Raw genomic sequence first — 22,714 nt, 5'->3', positions numbered from 1 at the left:
TCCCCAGCGCCTAGCACAGTGCACCGCATATGGGAGCGGCTCAGTAAGAACCTTAGTCTGTAAGCAACGAATGAACGAACGGACGAACGAACGAATGAATGAATGAGTGAAATCCCGACACGACATGACAGGTTTCATGCAGGGCAGTGTAAATACCGACTCCTCTTCCAACGAAGAAAAGCAGAGCTCAGAATCTTGAACCATTTGGTGAACGCTAACATGAACGCACATATGCGCTGACCTCCCACGACCATCCTTCTTAAGCAAGTGTGTACTTCAAACTGTGAACCTGCTCAAAGTCACCCAGCCGGTAAGCGGCCGGCCCCCAGTCATTACTCCCATTTCCCAGATGCGGAAACCTGGGGAAAGAGACGCCCGCCCGGCCAGGAGCACGGGAAAGGAAGGGTGGGGGGAAGCAGGACGGCCCTCCAGACGGCTGCATCCGGAGGCCTCGGGGCCGCCGAGCTTCCGGTCCCCCAGCCCGCTGCCCCGGCTGCGGGGACGTGCGCGCCGTGTGGGGCGCGCACGCAGGGCGGGGCGTGCGGGGGCGCGCGCCTGCGCAGGCGAGGCGCCGAGGGCCGAGGCAGAGCCGGGGAATCGCCGCCAGGTCCGCTGTCGGTACACGCCACCCGCCGCGCCGCCCGCCCGCCCGCCCGCGCGCCCGCCCGCCCGCGCGCCCAGCGTCCCCCGCCGCCGCCGCCGCCGCCATGGGAGTGCAGGTGGAAACCATCTCCCCCGGAGACGGTGAGTAGGCGCGCTCGGCGGGCCCGGAGTGCCCCCGCTGCCGCGCGCATCCGCTCACCGCTCCCGTCTGTCTGTCTGTCTGTTTGTCTGTCTCCCTCCTCAGGGCGCACCTTCCCGAAGCGCGGCCAGACCTGCGTGGTGCACTACACGGGTGAGTTGGCGGGCTCGCGGGGTGGGGGGGTGGGGGTCTCGGCTCCGGGCGGCTGGCCAAGGCGGCTTGGGGGCAAAGGCCCGGGGCGTGGTGGCCGCGGGGCCCGCGTGGCCCAAGGCGGAGGCCTAGGCGGTGGCAGCGCCCCCGAGGGGGCGACCTCTGGCCTGCCGAACCCGGGACGGTCTGGGCCGGCGCTTTCGCGCTTCCAGAGCAATTCTGTGCCCACTGCACGGATGGGGAAACTGAGGCTTGGGGAGGGAGATGAAGTTGCTGGCGCAAGGTCATATGCTCCAGAACGGGCAGCGCCCTGGCCAGGGACCATCAGAAAGGATTTGTACCATATCTGTCCCGGGTGACACCCTGCCTCCCCTTCCGGCCCTTCTTTGGATGGAGATAAGGGCGAGGTAATTTCCAGTCTTCGGAGCTGCCTCTTCCGAAGTCGGGATTCATCCCTCCGCCACGGCTGGAGAAGCGCCCGGGTTCCTAAGGCGCTGCTTTGGTTCAGCCTGGCCTTGGAGGAGCTTAATCCGCACAGTCCTTTTCCTCTTTTTACTTTTGAGCCACTTAGAAATCCAAGCCTCAGTGGCAGCGACGGCCCAGGCTGACTGAGCGTGTAATTTAGCCCCCCACTCCCAGCCCTCCTAGGAGTAGAAACTCTCTTCCCCCCATTTTAAAGAGAAGGAAACTGAGGCCCAGTTAGAGTAACAAACAGTAATGTAAGCCGACGGAGATTGTAGACCTTCAGCCAGAATTAGACTCTGCCAGAATTCAGACTTCAGAGTGGATGCCTTGAGACCATCTTTTACTCCATGCCCTTACAAGGTCCTCCTGGGTTGTATTGGGGAGGGGGGTGGAGGCTGAGCAGGCGGAGACTCCATGGCTGTGGGCTGGAGTTGGGGGGGGGAGGTGATTGGTGTAGCCACAGTTGTTGATATGAATAACCTTCCCTCCCCCTCCTCCTTCCCCTTTCTCCCCCTTCTCACCCTTTCCTCTGTTTCTCCTCCCCCTTCCTCTGTTTCTTCTCCTTCCCTCCCTTTTCCTCTTTCTCCTCCTCCTCCTGGGTAGTAGGCTGTAGGCAGTTAGGACTAAGCTGCTCAGGGATCAGCTCTACCCTTCTCTCCCAGATTATGGGGGGAGCCCTCTGTTAAGGGAAATGACTTTCTATAGGGAAGGAAGAGAAAGGCACCTAACATCTCCCTTCCCATGCCCTTTTACTTACTTGGCTGCTTTGTTTCTCTGGCCCTTCTCCAGGGGCAGAAATGGGGGCAGGGGGTGGAAGGAGTTAAGAACTAGAACCTTTTAAAAGGCTACCCAAGGAGGAAGTATTGAAACCCATCTTCATAGGGAACTTTCTCGTGCCTGTGAAATGGAACTGGAAAGTGCTTTTGACATTTTAAATGGCTGTCTTTGTAGGCCATGGTCCGCACCTGAGCCTAGGAGCTCTAATGGAGGAAAGCTTGTCAGTTTGGTTGCTTTTGATCTGTGGGATGTAAAGAGTAAGCATTGCCTTTTACAGTGCTGGGGTGAGTGGGCAGTTCATTCGGTTCCCACAGCCAACTGGGGCAGACACTGGGACTCAGGTGATGAAGTGACTTCTCCCACCCCCATTTGATAAGTAGCCACATTAGGATGATTGGCTATATCTGTCTCACTCCCAAGTCTCTGCCCCTCAGCCATGGCTTACCCATCTTATGGTGCTAATGGCAGGATTGGATCTACAGCATGTAGGCAGAACCATGTTTCACTGTGCCTTTTGGTGAAACGCCCCCACACAGCATGTCTGGAGCCTTTCCTAAGAGAACAGATGGTCGTGGGACCCAGAACACCATCAGGGCTCCCAGTGCCTCTTCTCCAAGTCTGTGTTTTCCTTGAGGGTGGCACCCACCCACACGCTCCCAGCACAGCAGCAGGGCCCTGGCATGCATTGGGACAAAAGCTTTCTTTTTCATTTCATTTTTGATAAGCTCTACAAAGGCGCCTTAGTGGGAAGCCAGCTCTGCCTCTTGCTCACAGAATAGGCTGCTCTTGGGCAGGCAGCTTTGTTCCTGCGGGTCTTTGCCACCAGCTTCCCAGGAAGAACCTGTTTGAGACCTGTGGGGGCGTGAGAGGAATGGGTAGGCGCTTTGAGATTTCATCTGTAGCAGCAAAGGCTTTCAAGCCTGTGGGAACAGAATTCATCTTGAGGGAACATGATGGGAGTGGGGGAGTACCACAAGGACTTGAGGGTCTTCAAAGGCAGGAAGCCCACTGGGCCTCAAGAAGGGAGAAGAAATTTGCATAATACTCCTAGTTTCCATCCCTGTTTTTCTCTGCCTGGCTGCGTCAGTATTCCCTTGTCAGATTTCTTTTTCTCCGCCTTTCCCAAGTGGGGGATGCTGGAAGTCCCCTGCGTGCCCTTCCACCCCCGTGCCCAGTTTCTCACGTTGCTTGGCTGTGTGACTCCAGTGATTACAGTTCCTAGGAGGGAGACTCTGACCCAGGTCTGGGTCAGGCAAACACTTGATCCAGCCTGCTCTGGCGTGCTGTCCGCTGCTGCTGATTCTGGGGGCAGGTCCAGAGACACAGCAGTGGAAGGAAGGTGGCCAGAGTCCCCTCTCGGCCGCCGGAGATAGGCAGAGCACAGACTGACTTTCACCACATGGACATTCTACGTGCTGCTGGTGGCTGCCAGTCCTAGCCTTGAGGCCATTCTCAAGGCTCCCTCTGGTGCCTTCTTGGCCTCTAGCAGAGCACAGCACGCACATGGCTTCAAAGAAAAGCCTGCGTCACCTCTTTGTGGTGCCAGAAGGGAAAATGAAAACTCTGCTGTCACCAGCCAAGCACCTCCTAGTGGCATGACAGGCACTGAGGTGGGAGGAAGGAGGTGGAAGGATAACCTGCCAAGTATGTGCCTTGAGGATCAAGTGGATTCTCACAGCGCCCTCCTTGCCTCCGATAGCTTCGTCATCTTTATTGTTGAGCTTGTCCTGATACACAGCTAGGCTTATGTCCCTTTTGCTCCTATCAGCGGGCCACATGCCTGCCATGGTCAGAGCAACCTCAAGTGGGTTGAAGGAATTCTTTTTTTATCCTCTTAAAAACTGGTTGACATCTCACCCTTGGGATTGGGTTTAAGTTGTCAGTAACCTGGCTTTCTAAATGAGAAGAACCAGGGGTCCCTCGGCCCCACCTCCTCAGAAGGTCCACTTGGAGGGCAGCTGAGGTGGCCGCTCTCCTGCAGCCCTGTCTCCAGCCCGTTGCTTTTCTTTCACCTCTGCCTTCCCCCTTCTCTCTGCTTTCGTCCACCCACCCGCCTGCTGGTGTTTCTTGGCTGCTCTGATGTTGGGAGGAAGGCTCATCCCCAGAGGCTCCACACGCGGGTCCGGTACCACCCCCACCGCATGGTGTCTTCAGTCAGGTGGGCTGTACTCTTCAGGGGGGCTGCGACAGGACCCTTGTCCTTCCTGCAGCTGGTGCTTATCGAGCAGCGGCAGCAAGCCAGGCACTGGGGACATGGCCAGTGAGCTACATAGGCAAAGACTTGATCTGGTGGGCCTTCCCTGGGGTGACAAGGCCGGTGTGAATGTCAGGTGGCGAGAAGCACTGTGGAGAGATGAAGGCAGAGTGCGGGCTTGCGGAGGGGGTGCTGCTTTTGGTGAGGGTGGTTGGCAAAGGCCTCGGACAAAATGACATTTTAGTATTTACCCAAAGGAGGTTGGGGAGCTGGCAGAGTGCTGCCCAGGGCTAGAGTCTTCCAGGCAGAGGGCCTGAGGCTGGGGCATGCTTGCTGTTTTGGGGGAACAGCAGGGAGACCAGTGTGGCTGGACTGGGTGGTGGGAGGACGAGGTGATGGTGGGGCCTTGTTGGCTTTCTCTCTGAGTGAGGTGGCTGCCATCAGAGGGTCATGAGCTGACTTGGGGATTTTAACAGCCCCCCCCCCTTCTGGCTACTGTGTGAGCATTGAACTCTTGAGGGCAGGGTCAGAAACAGGGTTCTGGTTATATCCTGAGCGCCGTGTGCCAGCCTGAGCAGGAGGGAAGAGGTGGTGCCAGGTGGACGGTGAGCCCCAAAGGGAATGTGAGGTCCTTTGCTGGGTTTCGGGCCTTGCCTCTGCCACGTAACATATTACGAGCGCGTGGGCAAATTGTCCCACTTGTGTCAGCTTCCGTGTGCCCTCTGTAAATGGGAGTAATAGCCTGCTGGGGGCGAGTACGTTCACGGGACTGCCTGTGTCCCAGGCACTGGGTGAGGTATCCCCGCCGCTCCTTCAGCCAGCCAGCACCACCTGGCATGCCTAGAGTGAGAGAGAGGTGTCAGCGCTCAGCTCCTGGAGTGGCCCAGACCCTGGCCTCCATTCCTTTACACATAGGGAAGTAGGCACTGATCAGAGAGACAGGTCTGAGTGAAGGTTCATGTTCAAACAGGCCTACACATTACCTACCGAATAGAACATACTGGCTAAGAAAGGTGCAGCCGATCTGCTAATTGTACGTACCGAGGGAGGTTGTTAGCTTCTGTTTCCCTTCCCTTGTTTCTTGGTGGACACAAGAGAGGCAGGGTTGGGCTATACCAGCCTGGCTGTGTAAGTCGAGGTGCCAGTCCTTTTTTTTTTTTTTTTTGGTTGAAGTATAGCTGATACACAACATTTCGTTGGTTTCGGGTGTACAACCCAGCGGTCCAACAAGTCTGTGCATTACGCTGTGCCCTCCACCGGCATAGCTGCCGTCCGAGGGCGTCCGTTCGTTTTCTCCTCACATTTCCTGAACGTAATGGGGTTTTAACATTTTGGAAATAGACCTTGCTCTGGAAGCATTATTTTCTTTCCTCTGGGATTGTGATTACCAACATACACAGTCACGCAGGTGTCCTGTTCTCTCCTTGCACAGGTAAGAGCAGAAGGCTCGCTTGTCTTAAGTGAACTGAAGGCCCTGTAGCATACTTGTGTGTATGTGTAACTCTTGTTTGTGAAGTTTTCAGACAGAGAGAAAAATCAAAATAAATACCGCTGTGCCCACGACCTAGATTCTATGATGGTTGACATTTCGTCATGTTTGCCGTTTTCTGTCTCCTTGGAGAATAGACACACACGTATGTGTAATCTGTGGGGCTGTTCATAGTCACTTGAGCTGCACACAGCTCGGCACTTCGCCTCTGAATACTCGAGAGTGCTCTGAGAATGAGAATGTCTTCCTTATCCTCCTCCCGGTCACACCTAAGAAAACTTAAAATGATTTAAACGTACCTGAAGCCAGATTCATCTTGAAACCCCCCCAGATGTCATTAAAGTGTTAGGTTTTTGAAACCAGAATTCTTTGAGGGTTTACTCACTGCAGTTGGATATTGTGTCTAGTCTCAACCTAGATGAGTCCTCACACTGGTTTTTTTCCTAATGACCCTGGGTTTTCAGAGAGCGCAAGCTTGGGGGCGCCTGGGTGGCTCAGTCAGAGAGAGCAGGCTTATTACCTTCTGAATGCCCTGCGCCGGTCCCCGGTTTGCTCCGGTGTTGTCCGACTCCTGTCCCCGCCTGGGGCGTCTTCCATCACTTCACATGTGACACCCTGTACTCCATGCTCAGCACACCGTGGGGCACCCCCCTGCTTGTGCTGCCGAATTTGATCTCTTCTGTAAAGCTACATTTTCCCCTTTGCAGTAGGCAGACAATCTCTGGGGTTCTCGGGCAGCTTGCCTGTGCCTGGTCCTCATCCACCTTCTGCCTCTGTTATTGCACCACTGATCATTCCTGCTGGAAGACAGCATTTCATTGGCATTGATGGAGTGGCAGTTTTAAAATTCCTTTATACCTTCTACGTTTATCAGCTGCCGTTCCATAAAATAGGGTAAAGCTTAATTCTTCTCCTTTAATTACCAAATTTTAAAGTGAGGCATTTGTTTTGTCATCTTCCCCAGTGGTGACAAATGACTCCCCCCCACCCCCATTGACTTGTTTTTTTGTTGTCAGTATACTATGGACTCATAAATTTCCTCAGGGCTTAAAATCATTGATATTCAGTATTCTTTTTGATACTCACATTGTCCCATATTTGGCCAGTCGGAGCCCCTTGGGCTGCCTCCGGTACCTTTTTGATATGCTCTGCTTATGCCTTAATCACTTCCTTGGTTCCCCTTCTCTGGTCCTGGCCTCAGTCATCTCTCCAGAGAGCTCTGGTTCCTTTCAGTGGGTCTCAGACTTTTTTTTTTTTTTCATTAACAGCTCTATTGGGTATAATTTATGTACCATGAAATTTATCCATTCATCCATAGGCTTTTTAACTTGAACATTTTTGGTGGTTAAAAACTGATTTTGTGGCAGTAGAGCATGTGACTTGATCTTGGGGTTGTGAGTTCAAGTCCCATGTTGGGTGTGGAGCCTACTTAAACTGATTTTATGAAGTGCTGATGGGTTCATTGTATCTGTAAACTAGGGATCACTTGTCTGCCTTGGGATTTTCTCTAAAAATAGTCTTGTCACCTGCTATTTCTCATGGAAAAGGCCAGGGGTATTTTGGATAACTTAGGCGTGTACTATGCAGTTCTCCCTTTGGTGCTCATGGTGATGTTCATTTTTCTCTTTTTCTTCTCCTGTTCTTCTACCTGCTGAAGAACTCAACTGAGTCCTTGTATTCCTTCCTTCCCCCAGCTCCCTTTAACTTCAGCCGGATAAATTCTAGCAGTGCAAAGACACTGAGGAGGAGGGGGAGGAGGAGGAGGAAAGGGAGTGGGGTGTAGGGACAAATAATCCGCTCCTGGGTGCTGCCATCTCTGCTCTCCCTGCCTTTATTCCTCCCCTCCCAGGAGCTCAGACAACCCTGGCCTGCCTTCACTTCCTGACCCACCAAGCCTGTCCCGCCCAGGGAGCTCTCTGGCCCTGCGCTTAGGTGCCACCACACTGCCACCACTCCCCGCCACAGGCAGGCTCTTATCAATCACAGCTTACAGGGCACCCCTCATTGAGTCTCCCCTGACTGACCCTTGGCCAAAGTGGTTCTTCACACATGAATACAGCATGCGCCTCTGATTCTCCAGCAAAGTGCCCGTCCATCTCCTTCATGGCCTTGCTCACCGTCAGGCTGTGTATAGTTGCCTCCCCTCTTTCCCCAGTGGACTGCAGGCCTCAGGAGACCAGACCCACACTGGTGGTGGTCTCCAGGGTCTCTCCCCATGAGTGCCTGGCATGGAGTCACTCCGGTCATTTAGGACTCTAGCAGAGGTGAACAAAGTCCACATTCCTGTTATGTTTGGTATAATATTTCTGTTTCCTGTAAGTTAGAATAAGAATGAGAAAATTACGTTTTGGACTTTGCCCCATTCCTGTGGATTAATAAAATTGTGACTACTTCCTCTCACACCTGCTACACACAGGTCAGCACACCAAGCCCTTCCCTCAGTCATTCATCAAATGTGTTAGGAGCTGGGGAAAGCCTCGGCCTTGCCCTTGAGGTGCTTATCTTGAGGGAGTGCCTTCCCCTGTGCCTACTTTTACAAGAGAGATGACTTAGCAGCCCACACCTGGGGTAGAAGTGCCCCTGGTCTTGGACGTGTATGGCTCAGGCTGGTAGGAGAAAAGAGCTGGCCAAGTGAGTGCAAAGGCCTGGAAGGGGAAAGTACTTTTCTACAAGTACTTACTGACAAAACAGATGTTTTGTGCAAGGCACTGTTCTAAGCACCAAGAATACAGAAATGAAGAAGACATAACACAGTCCCTGTCCTCATAGGTCTTACGGTGTAGTAGGAAAGACAGATAACAAATATGATTAATAAGCAAAAATATATTGTACATTAGCCAGTAAGCACAAAGGAGGGGACAGGAGAAGGTTGAGATTTTAGCTAGACCTGGGAAGACTTCGATGAGAAAGTAACATTTGAAACAAGACCTGAAGGAGGTAAGGGAATAATCCATGTGACTGTCCGGTAAGAGCATTTTAGGCAGAGGGAGCAACAGGGACAAAGGCCCTGGGGTGGGAGTATCCCTGGTGTCTAGAGAGAACAGAAGGAACCTGTGTGCTTGGAGTGGAAAAGCGTGAGAGTCATCAGAGATGAAGTCAGCGGGATGCCAGCATGGGGTGGCAGCCCTTGCAGGGCTTCTAGGCCATTTTTAGGACTTTGGATTCTATTCTGAGTAAGATGTGGAGCCATGCAAGGGTCTGGAGCTGAGGAGTAATAGGGTCTGACTTGTATTTTAGGAGAATGTCCTTCTAGCTGCTGTGCCAAGTTTAAACTGTAGGAGAAAGAGGGCAGAAGCAGGGACACCGGGGAGGGGATTACTATAATCATCTGGAGCCAAGCCCCAGAACTCATGCCTTTGCCCATTATACCCTACGGCTTGCCGCCTCTGTGTTTTCTGGAAAACAGAAAAAAAGAAAAGCTAAAGATCACACATATTTCTACCATTACCAAATAGCCACTGTTAAGTATTGTTTTCCTTCTGTGCGTCTCTCCACTGCCCCGCCCCAGCCCCATGACATATAATGTGGCAGTCCTTTTATTTGTATTGTGATAAAGTGGGCAATGGAAAGGCATGCCCACAAGGTCATGCATTCTGGTTCGTGTTCTGAGATCCTATGTGTTCTTCCCATCATGGGACCTCCTTTGAAAATACACTTTTGGCCATAGAATCGAAAAAGATTTAGCAAAACGTTAGGAGCATTTCCAGGTAAGAGATGGGATAGGTTCTTGCACTGGGTTTGTGTGATGGGGAGGAAGAAGCTGGCTCCCTCTTTGGGTAGGCACTTGACCTTTGATCATATCATGTGCATGGAGTTCTCAGAACTCCCAGTTCGGGAAGGTTGCCCAGGGAATGCAACCACAGAGGCCTGGAAATGGAGCAAAGACATAAGCTTTGGATTCATACCTCTTAGCTACCGCAGGGTGGAGAATCTCTTTTCACTCATCATGATGGGGACAAGTGGATAGCTGATCATTAAAGTGACATGGCTTCTCTAAACATTTTATTTCATTTTATTTCAAATCCAGACATAAATCATTTGCTAAAGGTCCACATCTTTCTTTTAGGATGGCTCTTCTGGTAGAGTTTCCCATCAAAGTTCTTACAAAAATCTGAATTTTGGATTCTTCTAAAGTCAAAACAGTAAGGACGAGGTCATATCAGTGCCAAACCTTTCTAGATTTTTTTTTTTTAAGATTTATTTATTTACTTTAGAGCGAGATCGGAGGAAGAGGGAGAGGGAGAGAAAATCCTCAAGTAGACTCCCTGCTGAGCACGGAGCCTGACGTGGGGCTCAATCCTAGGACTCTAAGAGCCGAAATCAAGTCAGACGCTCAACTGACTGAGCCACCCAGGCGCCCCAAAAAGCTTTCTAGGTTTTTAAGATTTCTTTCTTCAATCATACATTAGTCTCATTCACACTCAGTTATTCACTAGCAGTATTTTTTGTGAGTTGCCTTTGTTGAGTCTTTCCAAAGGGTCAACTAGGACCACTCTTTTTTCTTTGCATACTGTTTGTTTTCTATACTCAGTAAGTGTAACTGACATAAATGAGCCTGAGAGTAAACATAGCTGACCCATTGGTAATAAGCCTAAAACACACACGTGGGGAAGAAGAATGAGGGGTGACTAGAGACTGGTGGCTGAAGGCTCCTCGGCTGTGCTCGGGCTGTGCAAGTTGTGGTTTGTAGGAGTCTTTGGCGAGGCAGTTAGGTGAAAGGCGGTTGAGGGAGCTTCTGTATATAATGAGGAGGAAGGGAAACAGCCCAGCCTGGGTCAGTATGCCCGCCTGCACCTGGGTCAGTACATTCATTTGGGAATGTTCCAAGGGGCTTCAAATGCATATCTGCAGAAAAATCGGTGACTTTCACTTTGGTTTCCCCTCCTCCATTCAACCACTGTACTTTTGTACTTAAGAAAGTATCTGTTGAGGGCGCCTGGGTGGCTCAGATGGTTAAGTGATGGCCTTCGGCTCAGGTCATGATCGCAGGGTCTTGGAATCGAGTCCTGAATCAGGCTTCCTACACTTTGGGGAGCCTGCTTCTCCCTCTGCCTCTCTCTCTCTCTCTGTCTCTCATGAATTAAAAAAAAAAAAAAAAATACCTGTTGAGTTGAAAGCAGAAGTCCTTTCTCCCTCTTCCATCTGTAAATGGCAAGAGCTTTATTTTGTTTGGCAAGTTTGGAGTGTGGGATGTTCTGTTTTGTTGTTGTCATTGTTGGATTTAGGTTTGGGCTTTTCGTCTTTAATTTTAAGACTCTGTCTAGTTCGAACCCTGTGAAATGCTGCCTATGAAACCCCCTGCAAAGAGGCCAGCAGCAGCTGAGAACCACATGGTGAGCCATGAGCCTTAAGTGCCGCGGGGGTGAAGCCCTCCCTTCAGGTCCTTCGATGGTTCCCCTCCCCACCCTCGCGAGGGTCCGGGGGGCTCTACCTTCCATGACACGCTGTTGCGTTATTAGTGAAATAATAACCCCATGGTCCTCTTGACTCTCCAGATCCTGGCCCTGGGTCTTCACCACTGCTTCTGTGACTTGGGCCAAGTACCAAAAGCATAGTCCAAGGGCACTTTGCTCAGCAGCTGCTGGCCAGGTCAGCCTTTGCTGGTTCCTTCTGAGCGAGCACACCCTGAAACAGGTGAGCAGCAGGAACCAGCAGGCTGCTGTGGGGGAGGTGCACTTGAGATTCTTCTCCACATCTTTTTTTTTTTTTTTAAGCCTTCTTGCTCCCTCTCCAAGGATTGGAGTCTGATTCTTCCCCATAAGAACAGCTGAATCGTTTGGGAGGCAGCTCAGATGAAAGTGACATCAACGGTCTTGCAGCCAGAGGCTGCTTCACGGTCCCTCATGCAACCATAGCTTTTGCTCCTTTCATGGTCCTTGTGCTTTTAGCTGGAGACCCCCAGGTTTTCCCATTTTTTTTTCCTCACTGATTAGTCATTTAAAGGTGCTAAAAGTAAAAACTGTCATTCTGGGATTACCCCTCAGAGTCTTCCTACCACACAGGGAAGAGGTCTAAATATGGAGGCCTTGTGCTTGTCCTGCTGGTTCTTGAAAATTGTGCAGGCAGAGCCAGTCTTAAAGTGGGCACGAGTGCTGCCAGCATGGCGGGTGCCAGGGGCTGAGCTGACCCCCGCAGGGACGTAGGACTCTGAGGCCCCGTTTGTGACCCCAAGCTGTGTTCAGTCAGGAGAGACAAAAAAGTCATTCTCGAAATGGAGAATACGGAGCTGTCCCAGGCAGTCTGTGGGGCATGAGGCACAGGTTTGTGTGCAGCCAGAAATGAAATCCGTCAGTGCTGCAAATAGAGGGCCATGCCGGGGATGGGTTTTGCTAAGAGTGGCCTCTGGAGCTCAAGAGTGTCAGCTGTCATGTCTGAACTGTAACCTCAGTTGCCTTCTCTCATCAGAGCGTGCTTTGTTGGGAAATTCTAGGAAATTATGGCACTAACTTGGCAGGTGGTTTTGCTGTTCAGGGGCTCCAGGTCCCGGCACACAGATGTCCAGAGTTAAAATGGGAACAGCGGCTGAGACTTGACGGGCCGCCTGCTTTACTTGCTCCCTCCCTTTATGGAGGAAGTACCTCGCCACTGGCTGCCAAGTTGGCTGTAGGAGGGAAACACATGTAAGATTTTAGTGAATCTCACTTTTTTCCCTTTAAAAACAACCCAGTTTTGTAGAGGCATAATTGACATCCAGGAGACCGCTCATGTTTAGTGGGTACAATTTCATAAGTTTTGATATGTTTCTTTGTTATGCTTTGAAACCTCCTCTTTCTATCCCCAGCAACCCCCGGCCTGCTTTTCTGTCAGCAGAGTTTACATTTTCTAAAATTTTATATATATGGAATTGTACAGTGTATAGACCAGTGTCTGGCTTTTTTTGCTCAGCATAATTGAGATTATTATGTTGTTCCGTGTTATCAGTAGTTCATTCTTTTTTATTGCTGAATAGTTATCTATTGTATGGATGTACTTGTTTATCCATTCACCAGTTGGCAGATGTTTGGGTTGTTCCAGTTTTTGGCTATTCCAAGTGAGTCTGCTATGAACATCTTTATATGTCTTTTTGTATGGCTGTCGTTTCTCCTGGGTATTTATCCAGGATAAATGGAATGGTCAGATCATATGGGAGGTATATGTTTAACTTAGATGGCCAACTGTTTTCCAGAGTGGCTGTTCCTTTCTATATACCCTTCAGCAGTGTGTAAGAATTCCAGTTCCTCCACATCCTTACCCCAGTGTATGATATGATCAGTCTTTTTAGTTGTAGCCATTCTAATAAGTAGTAGTTGTATCTCCTCGTGGTTTTAATGTTCGTTTTTATAATGACTAATCATGTTGAGCATCTTTTCACTTGCTTACTTGCCACTTGTATTTTTTTTTTTCAGTGAAGTATCTGTTCAAATCTTTCGCCCTTTTTTAATTGAGCTATTTGTTTTCTTATCGTTGAGTTTTGTGAGCTCTTTATATATTCTGGATACAAAGTTCTTTATCAGACATGTGCTTTGCAAAGATTTTCTCCTAGTCTGTGGTTTGAGTTTTCATTCTCTTAAAAAAAAGGGCAGAAGTTTTTAGTTTTGATGAAGTTCAGTTTATCCTTTTATGGATTGTGCTTTTTGGCCTCGTATCTTAAGAAATCTTTGCCTAACCCACAGTCACAGAGATTATTTCCCTGTGTTTTCTTCTAGAAGTTGTATAGGTTTACGTTTACGCTTAGGTCTATTATCCATTTTGGGTTGATATTTCATTATGATATGAAGTATAGGTCCAAGGTTTTTCTTTTTGCCTGTGGGTATCCAGGTCCAGCCCAATGTAGTTTCCGTGTCTGGAAGTTTGGTTTGACTCTTACTGTCCTTACATCTCTGTCAGTTTCGGGTGGTTTCAGTTGATTGATCAATCTCCTCATTGTGGGTCGTGTTTTCCCTCCTGTTTGCATGCTTGGTAATTTTGGATGCTTGACATTGTGAATTTTACCTTTTTGGGGTGTTGGATATTTTTATTCCTATAAATCTTCTTGAGCTTTGTACTGGGAAACACTTAAGTTACTTGGAAACAGTTTGATCCTTTTGTGTCTTGCTTTAATGATTTGTTACGGGGGTCTGGAGCAGTGTTCAGTTTGGGGCTGATTATTCCCCACTACTGAGATGAGACTTCTGGGTATCCTACCCAGTGCCTCATAAACCAGGATTTTCTCCAGTCTGCCTCGGGGAGCAGTCATTGATGCCACCTCTGTGTAAGCGCTGGGCACTGTTCTTTCCAATTTGGGGTAGTTCTTTTCCTGACCTTAAGTAGTTTCCTCAAACACACGCACTGATTAGAATTCTGCTGAAAACTCAAGAGGGACCCTCTGCAAATCTCTAGGGATTTCACTCTACACCTCTCTCCTTCCTGGTTTGTGTCCTTTGGACTCGGAGCTGCCTTGAGCTCCATCCAGGTTCCTCTCCCTGGAAACGCCCAAGGGTATTAGCTGGGCAGTCCACGGGTTTGCCTTGTTAGTTTCCCCTCAGGGATTACTCTCCTTTATTGCTGTGTCCCGTGTTTTAAAAACCACATTTTAGCTATTGTCTGTGTTGCTTCTCTGTCTCTCACTCTCTTTTTATGTGGGGGTTTTGTTTTGTGTTTTATTTGGTGCTTTTTTATTTTTTGTTTTTGCCTTTCCTGGAGCCAGGCCCCACTACCCACTGACTCTGACCATGGGTAGGTTAACTAAGCCTTGGAGTTGGTTTCCTTATTTTTGTTTTAAGCAGGCTCGGGTGGGTGGATGGAAGGGCTTTCTGCCGGTCAAAGGATTCTGAGACTCCAGACTGCTCGTTGCCTACTCTCACCCTTAATGCAGGGTTCGAGTAGGTCGGGTTCAGTGTGTGCAGTAGAGCTCAGAAGGGACGGACTACCGTGAGAGTTCTGGAGGGCGGACATCTATTTTTCTCCCAGCTGCTCATTTATAGGAAACTACTCAAGTCCTGCCATTTGTCATTTCTTCTATCAGCCATGATTGTATTCTGGGGAAGAGATGGGCTCCGTGGACATCCCAGCTTGCTAGTTCTGGGGCCCCAGTTCCTGGCCCTGCACTGACTTGGCAGGGGTGGATCCCCACCCTCCTGTCTACCTCTCAGTCCTCAACCCCCAGCTCCAGACTTCAGGTGGCAGCAGCACCCACTCTGCTCAAGACATCTGTCTGCCTTCCTGCTCTGTTAGGACAGCAGTTCCTGTCCCCGCCATTGCCCATTTCCTATTTTGTCAAAGTTCAGCTAGTCTGGTGGCTCTGATAAAGCTCTCAATTGATCTCTGCTTCCCCATCCCACTTACAAGGGTTGACATTGTTTTTTACGTTGGGGTTTATGTTAGGATTTCCCTCCTTCTCTGAAAACATCCGAACACAACAGAATTCTGTGTTTTGCTGGGTCTTCTGAGTGATACTTAGAATGATCATGGGCACCCACCCTCGGCCTCCAATGAAATCTGCCTTGCGTTAGTTGTAGGTCAATAGCTGGCTTACCCCCTCCAGTCTGGGATGGTGGTTTGACAGTTCAGGACCTCAGTGACGGCTATCTCATTGGCTGACTCTGGCTTCCAGAGAAACCACTGCGATGGTCCTTTTTGAACGAGGAGTGGCAGGTATCTGTTCCTCTCGTGGCCTCTCCGTCTCTGGAAGTCCCCCTTTTGGTAGAGGCTTCCACTGTGGTTTGTCTGGCTTCTGGGACACTGGAGTAGTTGAATGAACATGGCTTTGGGATTGACTGCTTTGGCAGGTTGCTTCACACTTCCCTCTGCCTCACTTCCTTCCTCTGTGAAATGGGGGCAGTGCTGGGGGAGGATTGAGTAGGTTCATATATGATGAAAATTCATGTCGGGAACGTGGACACTTCCCCATTCCCAGGCCAGGGCAGACAGCTGCCTGCCTCTGGTGGTCAGCTTACTGCTTGGAGTTGGGAAGAACATTCACAGCCCCTGGGGAGGGGACTATCCCAACTCCGTAGAGGCCCACTGAGGATGCAGGAAATCCTCCCTGGACACCGCACTTCCTCCTCAGGCCCCCGGCAGCCCTGCCAGGCCCTTCAGCGCCGGCGTCCGGGATGGGCACTCTGCTGCCGGTTTCTGACTCGCCTCATGTCATCACTCCTTGTTGCTCATATTACCACTGCCCTTTTTCACAGGGATGCTTGAAGATGGAAAGAAATTTGATTCCTCCCGGGACAGAAACAAGCCCTTTAAGTTTATGCTAGGCAAGCAGGAGGTGATCCGAGGCTGGGAAGAAGGGGTTGCCCAGGTATGCTCTCGTTTGTTTTGTTTTGTTTCCTAGTGTCTACCTTTTAAATGATGCTTCAGGGTAGGACATTCATGTGGTTCAAAAATCAAAAAAAAAAGGTGTGAGTGGAAAATTTATTTCACTTCCATCCCACCCCATCTTGCCAGTCCCCTCACCCCCAGCAACTCATGGTATTTTTTTTGGTAGAGTTTCCTTAAGCATTGTACGAAAACATACTTTTTCTCTTTTTTTGCTGTAGACACACACAGTGTTCTGCACTTTGCTTTTTCATTTAATCTTTCACACTGTATATATCCGGACATAAAAGAGGAGGAAGCTCTCTTCCCACATTCCCTTAGGTGGGTGTATTTTATTTATTTGATCAGTACAGTACCCTGTTGATGGTCATTTCCAGTATTGTGCCATTATAAACAATGCTGCAGTGATTAATCTCGTGTGGACTTAATTTTACATTGTGTCAGTGTTGCCATAGGCAGATTCTCAGAAGGAGGGGTGAGTGGTTCACTGGCTGTGTGCACTGTATTTTGACCTGGTGCCAAGTTGCCATCCGTAGGGATTACACTGAGCCGCCACCAGTGGGCTGGGCGGGTGCCTGTCTCCTCCCAGCCCCGCCAGCAGTGTGTCGTTCAACTTTTGGATTCAGGACAATACAATGAGTGAAAAACGTTATCTTGGTGTGGTTTTAATTTGCGTTTGTCTTATTATTGGCCATGTTGTGTCAGACCCCTTCTGAGAGGTCATACTCATGGAGTCATTTTGTTTGTCTTGAGTCTGTTTCCTCAGCCCTCCCTCCCCATTTGTGTAAACAGCTTTTGTTCTGCCGACACGACAGAATTCCCAGTGGACAACAGGGGACTCAGGGGTGCCAAATTTCAGTTGGGTGCTAGCTTTCCATCAAGCTCAGCAGGTTTTTTCCCGGCACTAACCAGGTTCCAGCGTCCTGAGACTCAGGGAGCTTTAGAGTCAGCCCTGCGTGATGGGTAATTCGTCTGTTTCCCTCTCACGGAAGAGAACTGAGATGTAACCAAAGTGGAGAGAAAGATGTCTTTCTCTTTTCCAGAATACACATCACTCTACTTCCTCTATAAACCATCACCGAGTTATCTCCAAGTGAACTGCTCAACTTGCAGAAACTTTAAGCCATCCCGCTCCCAAGGGTCTAGATTTCTGTTCCTGCAGAGTACAGGATTCGCAGTGCAAGAATGAAGGAGAGGATCTTTGTGGTTCACTTCCCTTTGGAAACCTCTGTCCCTGCTGCCCGCGTCTGGCTGGCTCTGGGTCTGTAGCCCATTCCCCACGACCGTGCCAGCCATTGTCCACACCACAGCCATCTTCTGTGGCTCTTCCGGCACTGGAACAATAACTGTGTTGTGTTCCAAGAGCCATGGCTGCCACGGAGATAGTGTTATCAGCCTGTTTGACATTCCAGGCTTGGCGAGGCCTGACTGGGTGTTGGGGAGATGCCCAGTCTCCTCCCAGACCCACTGTGCTTGGGGTCAGTCACAGGCCTGTCACTTGTGAGAAGTCTGGGTGGTCTGAGACCTGCACAGAGCATCTTTGAAACTCCACAGGATATTTCTTTGAGTTAAAAGCACAGGAAGAAGGGTGTGGGGGGGGTTGTCTTATGCCCCTTTTCCCTTTCTTTTGATATTGTTGTTTTGCTCTTACGTGTTTACAAGTACGCGGGCCTGCCACAGGTACTGTTTGGGCAGCTTGCTTTTTTCCCCTCTGTGTCTTCGCCATCTTTCCGTGCTCTTAAGGCCACTGTGTTCTTTCTAGTGGCTGACCCCTGGTGCGGATGGGTCTGTGAAACCGCCCCCCTTCAAATGGGCATTTGGGTTGTTAGCAGAAGATTCTGGAAGTGGAATTGCTGGGTAGAAGGACATGACTGTTTTGAATTTCATTAGATTAAGCCATATGCTTTTAACTGCCCTTACCACCCTGGTCCAGCATGCCCCGGTTTCCCAAAGGAGACGTGAGGAGCACGGGTTCTGAGTCACATTCGAGTCTGAGCGCAGCCTGCGGCTTCATCTTAGTCACTGTCTCTGGGGCCGGGTCAGAGAGCCAGGAGCCCCTGTCGGGAGGCTGAGCAGAGAGTACTGAAAGGATGGACATACAGTGGAGAGCCTGCTCACCGTTCAGAAAATATATATTGAAACTTATTTATATATTTGATTAGGAAATGAAAAAGTACAAACGTATTTTTAAAAAGTGAAAAATTTCCCTCCACCCTGGCCACTGTACTCTGTTCTCCCCATGGAAAAATGCTGGTATTATTTGTGTCCTTCCAAAGATGTTTTCTGTTCATAGAGGTAAGGTGCAAATACACAAATATTTCCCTCTTTTGCCTACTATACATGCTACTTTGTAAAATGTCTTTTTTAAAGTTTTTCTGTATGAGTTTAAGTATAAAATATAGTAAGTACAGAAAAGCAGACTACCCCAAATAGTACTTTCTGTGTATGTGTTTTCTTTTAAAGCAGAGTTTTGGTCAAAGTACTCCTTTTTTAAGAGCATAGATGCCACTCACCACGTGAAGGCCCAAGTGGCAGCCCTGGCACAGTGCTGGCTGCCCAGAGTCAGGTCAGCGAGGCCTGCGCAGAAAGGTGCATGTCATCTGTATTGGGCCCCTCAGAGCCAGATGCAGGGATCGTGCAGCCTGATGGCCATCCTCCAGGTTCTGCACCAGGAGGTGCCCGGGCTCCGGGCACCCACATGGTCCCTAGTGTGTCTGAGTCCCGTGATGCTGGCTAGGGGACACCCCAATAAACAGCCCTACTGCTAACAGAGACAGTTGGGAGTGCGTCCACTTGAGTCTGTCTTTTTGTTCTTTTCACAGATGAGTGTGGGTCAGAGAGCCAAACTAACCATCTCCCCAGACTACGCCTATGGTGCTACTGGGCACCCAGGCATCATCCCGCCAAATGCCACTCTCGTCTTTGACGTGGAGCTTCTGAAACTGGAATGACAGGAATGGCCTCCTCCCTGAGCTCCCCATTCTTGGGTAAGGAAGTGAGTGCTGAAGGGTCTTTTCCTACCTTTGTACCTCCCATGTTACACCCAGTGCTTGGTGGGTAGCAGAACCAAAAATGCCACGGCTTTCTTTTCCCCCTACATTCTTGCCCTCTTGGGTAGCATTTCAGTTTTAGTTATTAGTATACACTTTGAATGCAAAAGTTTGTCACCCTGTGGAAAGGGATGGCGTATGCTCTCCAACAAACTCATTGGGATGGGGCAGCTGGTAGTAGCTGTTTAAATGAAGGATGTTTTTATATTTAACTTAGAAACTAAAACTGAGTTGGGAACCAGAAATGTGGCCAAATTATAATGCCAGCATTTTAGTTCTTTATTTTTTTTTATTTTTTATTTTTTTAAGATTTTATTTATTTATTTGACAGAGAGATAGACAGAAGAGCACAAGCAGAGGGAGTGGCAGAGGGAGAGGGAGAAGCAGGCCCTGCACTGAGCAGGGAACCCGATGCGGGACTCGATCCCAGGACCCTGAGATCACGACCTGAGCCGAAGGCAGACGCTTAACCATCTGAGCCACCCAGGCGCCCATTTTAGTTCTTTAGAAGGAAGACTGTTGAGGACTGCTTACCGTGTCCTAGTGCGTGCAGCCCCCTCGCCATGTAGAGCCAGGCCACTGCCCGGGAGGGGGTGTGAGAGAGGCACTGTCCCCCTGGGCCGGCTGCCTCGGGGCCAAGCCCGGGATACTGGAGCACACAGGCCCGCTTACTTTCTGTGGCTGGAAAGGTGAGGCCGGGGGATGCTTGTGACGCACAGCGGGGCTCTCAGTCCTAAGAAGGGATCTGAAGAGTTGATCAGCCTTCCTGTGTAACAGGTGAGGGAACTTAGGTCCAGAGAGAAAGACCTTACTCAGGGTCACTTCCAGGCAGTGGCAGACTAGGACCAGAACCCCTCTCCTGCTTCTCCTTCCTGGACTTGTTTTCCTTCCATTTACCCTCGTCTCTAGGAAACCAAACTCAGTGTCTTAATGGCTCATAACTTTTCATGTGGGTATCAGAATCATAAAACACACGAATGCTGCCATCTTCTTTCCACTTGGCCCCAGAGCTCTAGGTTTGCCCCCCTCCTGGCCCTGGAACCAGAGGACCACAGCCGGGAGCTAGGTGAGAATGCTTTTGTTCAAAAGCTGTCACAAGTGGCTGCCAGCCTGTCTCTTATGGTCTAATCTTGTCCTGCCGTGGACTTCTTTAAGTACAAGGGCTTTTTAAATTCTTAGCTATTTTCTCTCTGTGTGGTTTGAGCCCTACATACCTGGGTCAGGTTTGGCAACCCTGGCTTCTCTACTTGTCATTCTCACCCAGAGGGAACTCTTAACATTTTACAGAGCCTCTGTCTGCCTGAAGGTCTACACTTAGTCCAGACCCTCTTTCCTGTTCTTTGAGAGCTGAACCCTTTTTGTACTGTAATACTGTACTGTAAATAGTACTGTACATAAAAGTATTTGAAGGGAGCCTTGGAATTACGCTGATTTGGGTACAGGCATTCTGTAAATCTGGTAGGATGAAGGGAGAGAGGGCTGCGAGTCACCCTGGCCTAAGCCTCCCCCCACACCACCAAAGAACATCTCAGAGCTCTTGCACAGGTCTTAAAGGAAAGCCCAAGAGCACACCTAGAAAGTTGTAGGTTTGAGTAAATGAGTAAAGACCACGGACACTTCCTAAATCTCTTCAACCTGAGGGATGTACCAACTTAGTGCTGCGCCCACGAAAGTCACATAGGAAGCCTATTCGAAGACTCTCCTGATGCCCGGGCCACACCTTGGACCAGTTAACCACAATTACTGGGAGTGGGAGGCAAGCATGACACGTTTCTAAAGCCCCCAAGTGATTCCTATGTGCAGCCAAGTTGGGAGACCCAGTGATAATGGGGAACTGTTCCAGCTCTCCTCAGCAAGGTAGTGTCACCTTAGGTTTAAAAAAACACTACCAATTTAGGCAGGAAGGAGACTGCTCACCTGGGAAGCCAGTCCAAGCCCAGCAGGCTCTCCCCAGCTGGAGCAGAAGTGGCTGGTTCCAGGTGAGACCTTGCAGCTCCTGGGGAAGGGACTTGATGTGGCAGACAGCCCACGTCTGTCCCCACCGCACACACACAGCATCGTGTTGCTGGGACTGACAGATTTTCTGTTCCCCACAGATGTGCCGTGGAGGGATGTGGCGCCTCCAGACGCGCACGCGCGAATCTGTACGGAGCTTTTCCTGATGTTCCACTACACTCTTTGTATAAACATCGACCCCGACTGAATGTGTTCTGTCACCCGGCTTTGCTCTTTCCCTTTCTCCTCGTATGTGTGTTGACCTAAACTATATGCCATAAACCTCAAGTTACTCATTTTATTTCGTTTTTGTTTTGGGGTGAAGGTTCAGTTTCAGTCTTTTGGATCTAGGTTTCCACTTAAGAATTAGTCAAGTATTAACAGCACAAGTAATGGGTTAACTTTAGGATAGGAATTGGTGTGGGGGGGTGGGATGCAAGAATCTTTATTTTATTTTATTTTTTTGGATGAAATTTGTATCTATGATATATTAAACATTCTCGCTGCTTCGCTGCAAAGCCATAGCAGGTTTGAGGTGCTCTCGGGGGCCGGATTACTCTCCCAGCTGAGAGATGTCCTTGGGTTGAATTAAAAGCCCTGCCTAAAACGGAAGCGGGGCGGGGAGAGCCTCTGCCTGCACTGCCCCGCCTCAGCCTCCCCTTAAAGCCTCTGCCTTTCGAAAGCAGATGCTCTCACTGCGATGTAGGACACTACAGGTTCCTGTCCCCAGGCCAGCAGGGGCCTCCGAAGCCTTCTTCGTGGCCCGGCGTTTTGGTTTGTTTTTTTCCATCCTGTGGTTTTTCTAACGGATATTCAGGACTTTTTGTAATCGCATAGCTATCCAAGCTCCACTTCCCAAATTTTAAGAATTTTAATCGAAAGTTTAAATTGAAGGTGCTGTTTGTAGACACTTAACACCCGATGAAAGCCCAGCCATCATGACAAACCCTTTAGTGTTGTCTTGAGAAAATGATGCTGGTCATCACAGCTTCAGCATCTCCTGGTTTTTGATGTTCGGCTCCCCCTGCTCTTCTCGGAGTTTCCTGGCTTTTCCTCCTCTCCCTCTCACCCCTTTGCTGTCCTGTGTAGTGATTTGGTGAGAGAGATTTTTGCTGCCTACCCCCCACCCCCACCTCCCCGCACTACGTATGAGTTTCAAGTTTTATTATTGCAATAAAAGTGCTTTATGCTGGCTTTTCTCAGCTCCGTGTGATGGTGATTACTTTCAGGTGCCTCCTGGGCCATTTGGTACAGGGGGGTGGGGTAGGGGCCCTGCCGGTGGGGATGTCATGTTGGAGATTGCGGCTTGGCGAAAGAGCTGTAGCAGGAACATCCTTCCCTGTGGGCCCCTCTGGGGGGTGGGGGGGGATTGCAGGTTTGCATCTTCACTGGTGGAAGAACTGTCAAGGAGCCCCCCCCGCTCCCCCATCATCAGATGTTTTTTTAAATATGTGTTCTGGGTAGAGCGTTCTGCTGGGTCCTCTGGAGTTCCCAAGAAGTGGGAGATGCAAGCGGCTCTCAGGAAATGAGCCACCACCCAGCTGGAGAGGTGCTGCAGCGAATTGATGGAG

General features: G+C 49.9%; 1 protein-coding gene across 1 annotated transcript; it reads left to right on the top strand.

Annotated features, from left to right (window-relative positions):
* Positions 1 to 600: 600 nt before the first annotated feature.
* FKBP1A (FKBP prolyl isomerase 1A) lies at positions 601 to 22,345 on the top strand. Its single transcript, XM_035006106.1, has 5 exons — positions 601 to 744; positions 848 to 895; positions 15,969 to 16,081; positions 18,921 to 19,085; positions 21,245 to 22,345. The coding sequence occupies exons 1-4, from the start codon at positions 708 to 710 to the stop codon at positions 19,047 to 19,049; spliced, it is 327 nt and encodes a 108-aa protein (XP_034861997.1). The 5' UTR covers positions 601 to 707; the 3' UTR covers positions 19,050 to 19,085; positions 21,245 to 22,345.
* Positions 22,346 to 22,714: the final 369 nt, after the last annotated feature.

The sequence above is a fragment of the Mirounga leonina genome, unplaced genomic scaffold, assembly GCF_011800145.1.
Source record: "Mirounga leonina isolate KUSES-001 unplaced genomic scaffold, KU_Mleo_1.0 Mir_150, whole genome shotgun sequence".
Lineage (NCBI taxonomy): Eukaryota > Metazoa > Chordata > Mammalia > Carnivora > Phocidae > Mirounga > Mirounga leonina.
Note: the sequence above shows the minus strand (reverse complement) of the source record. Positions and strands in the feature narration are given on the sequence as shown.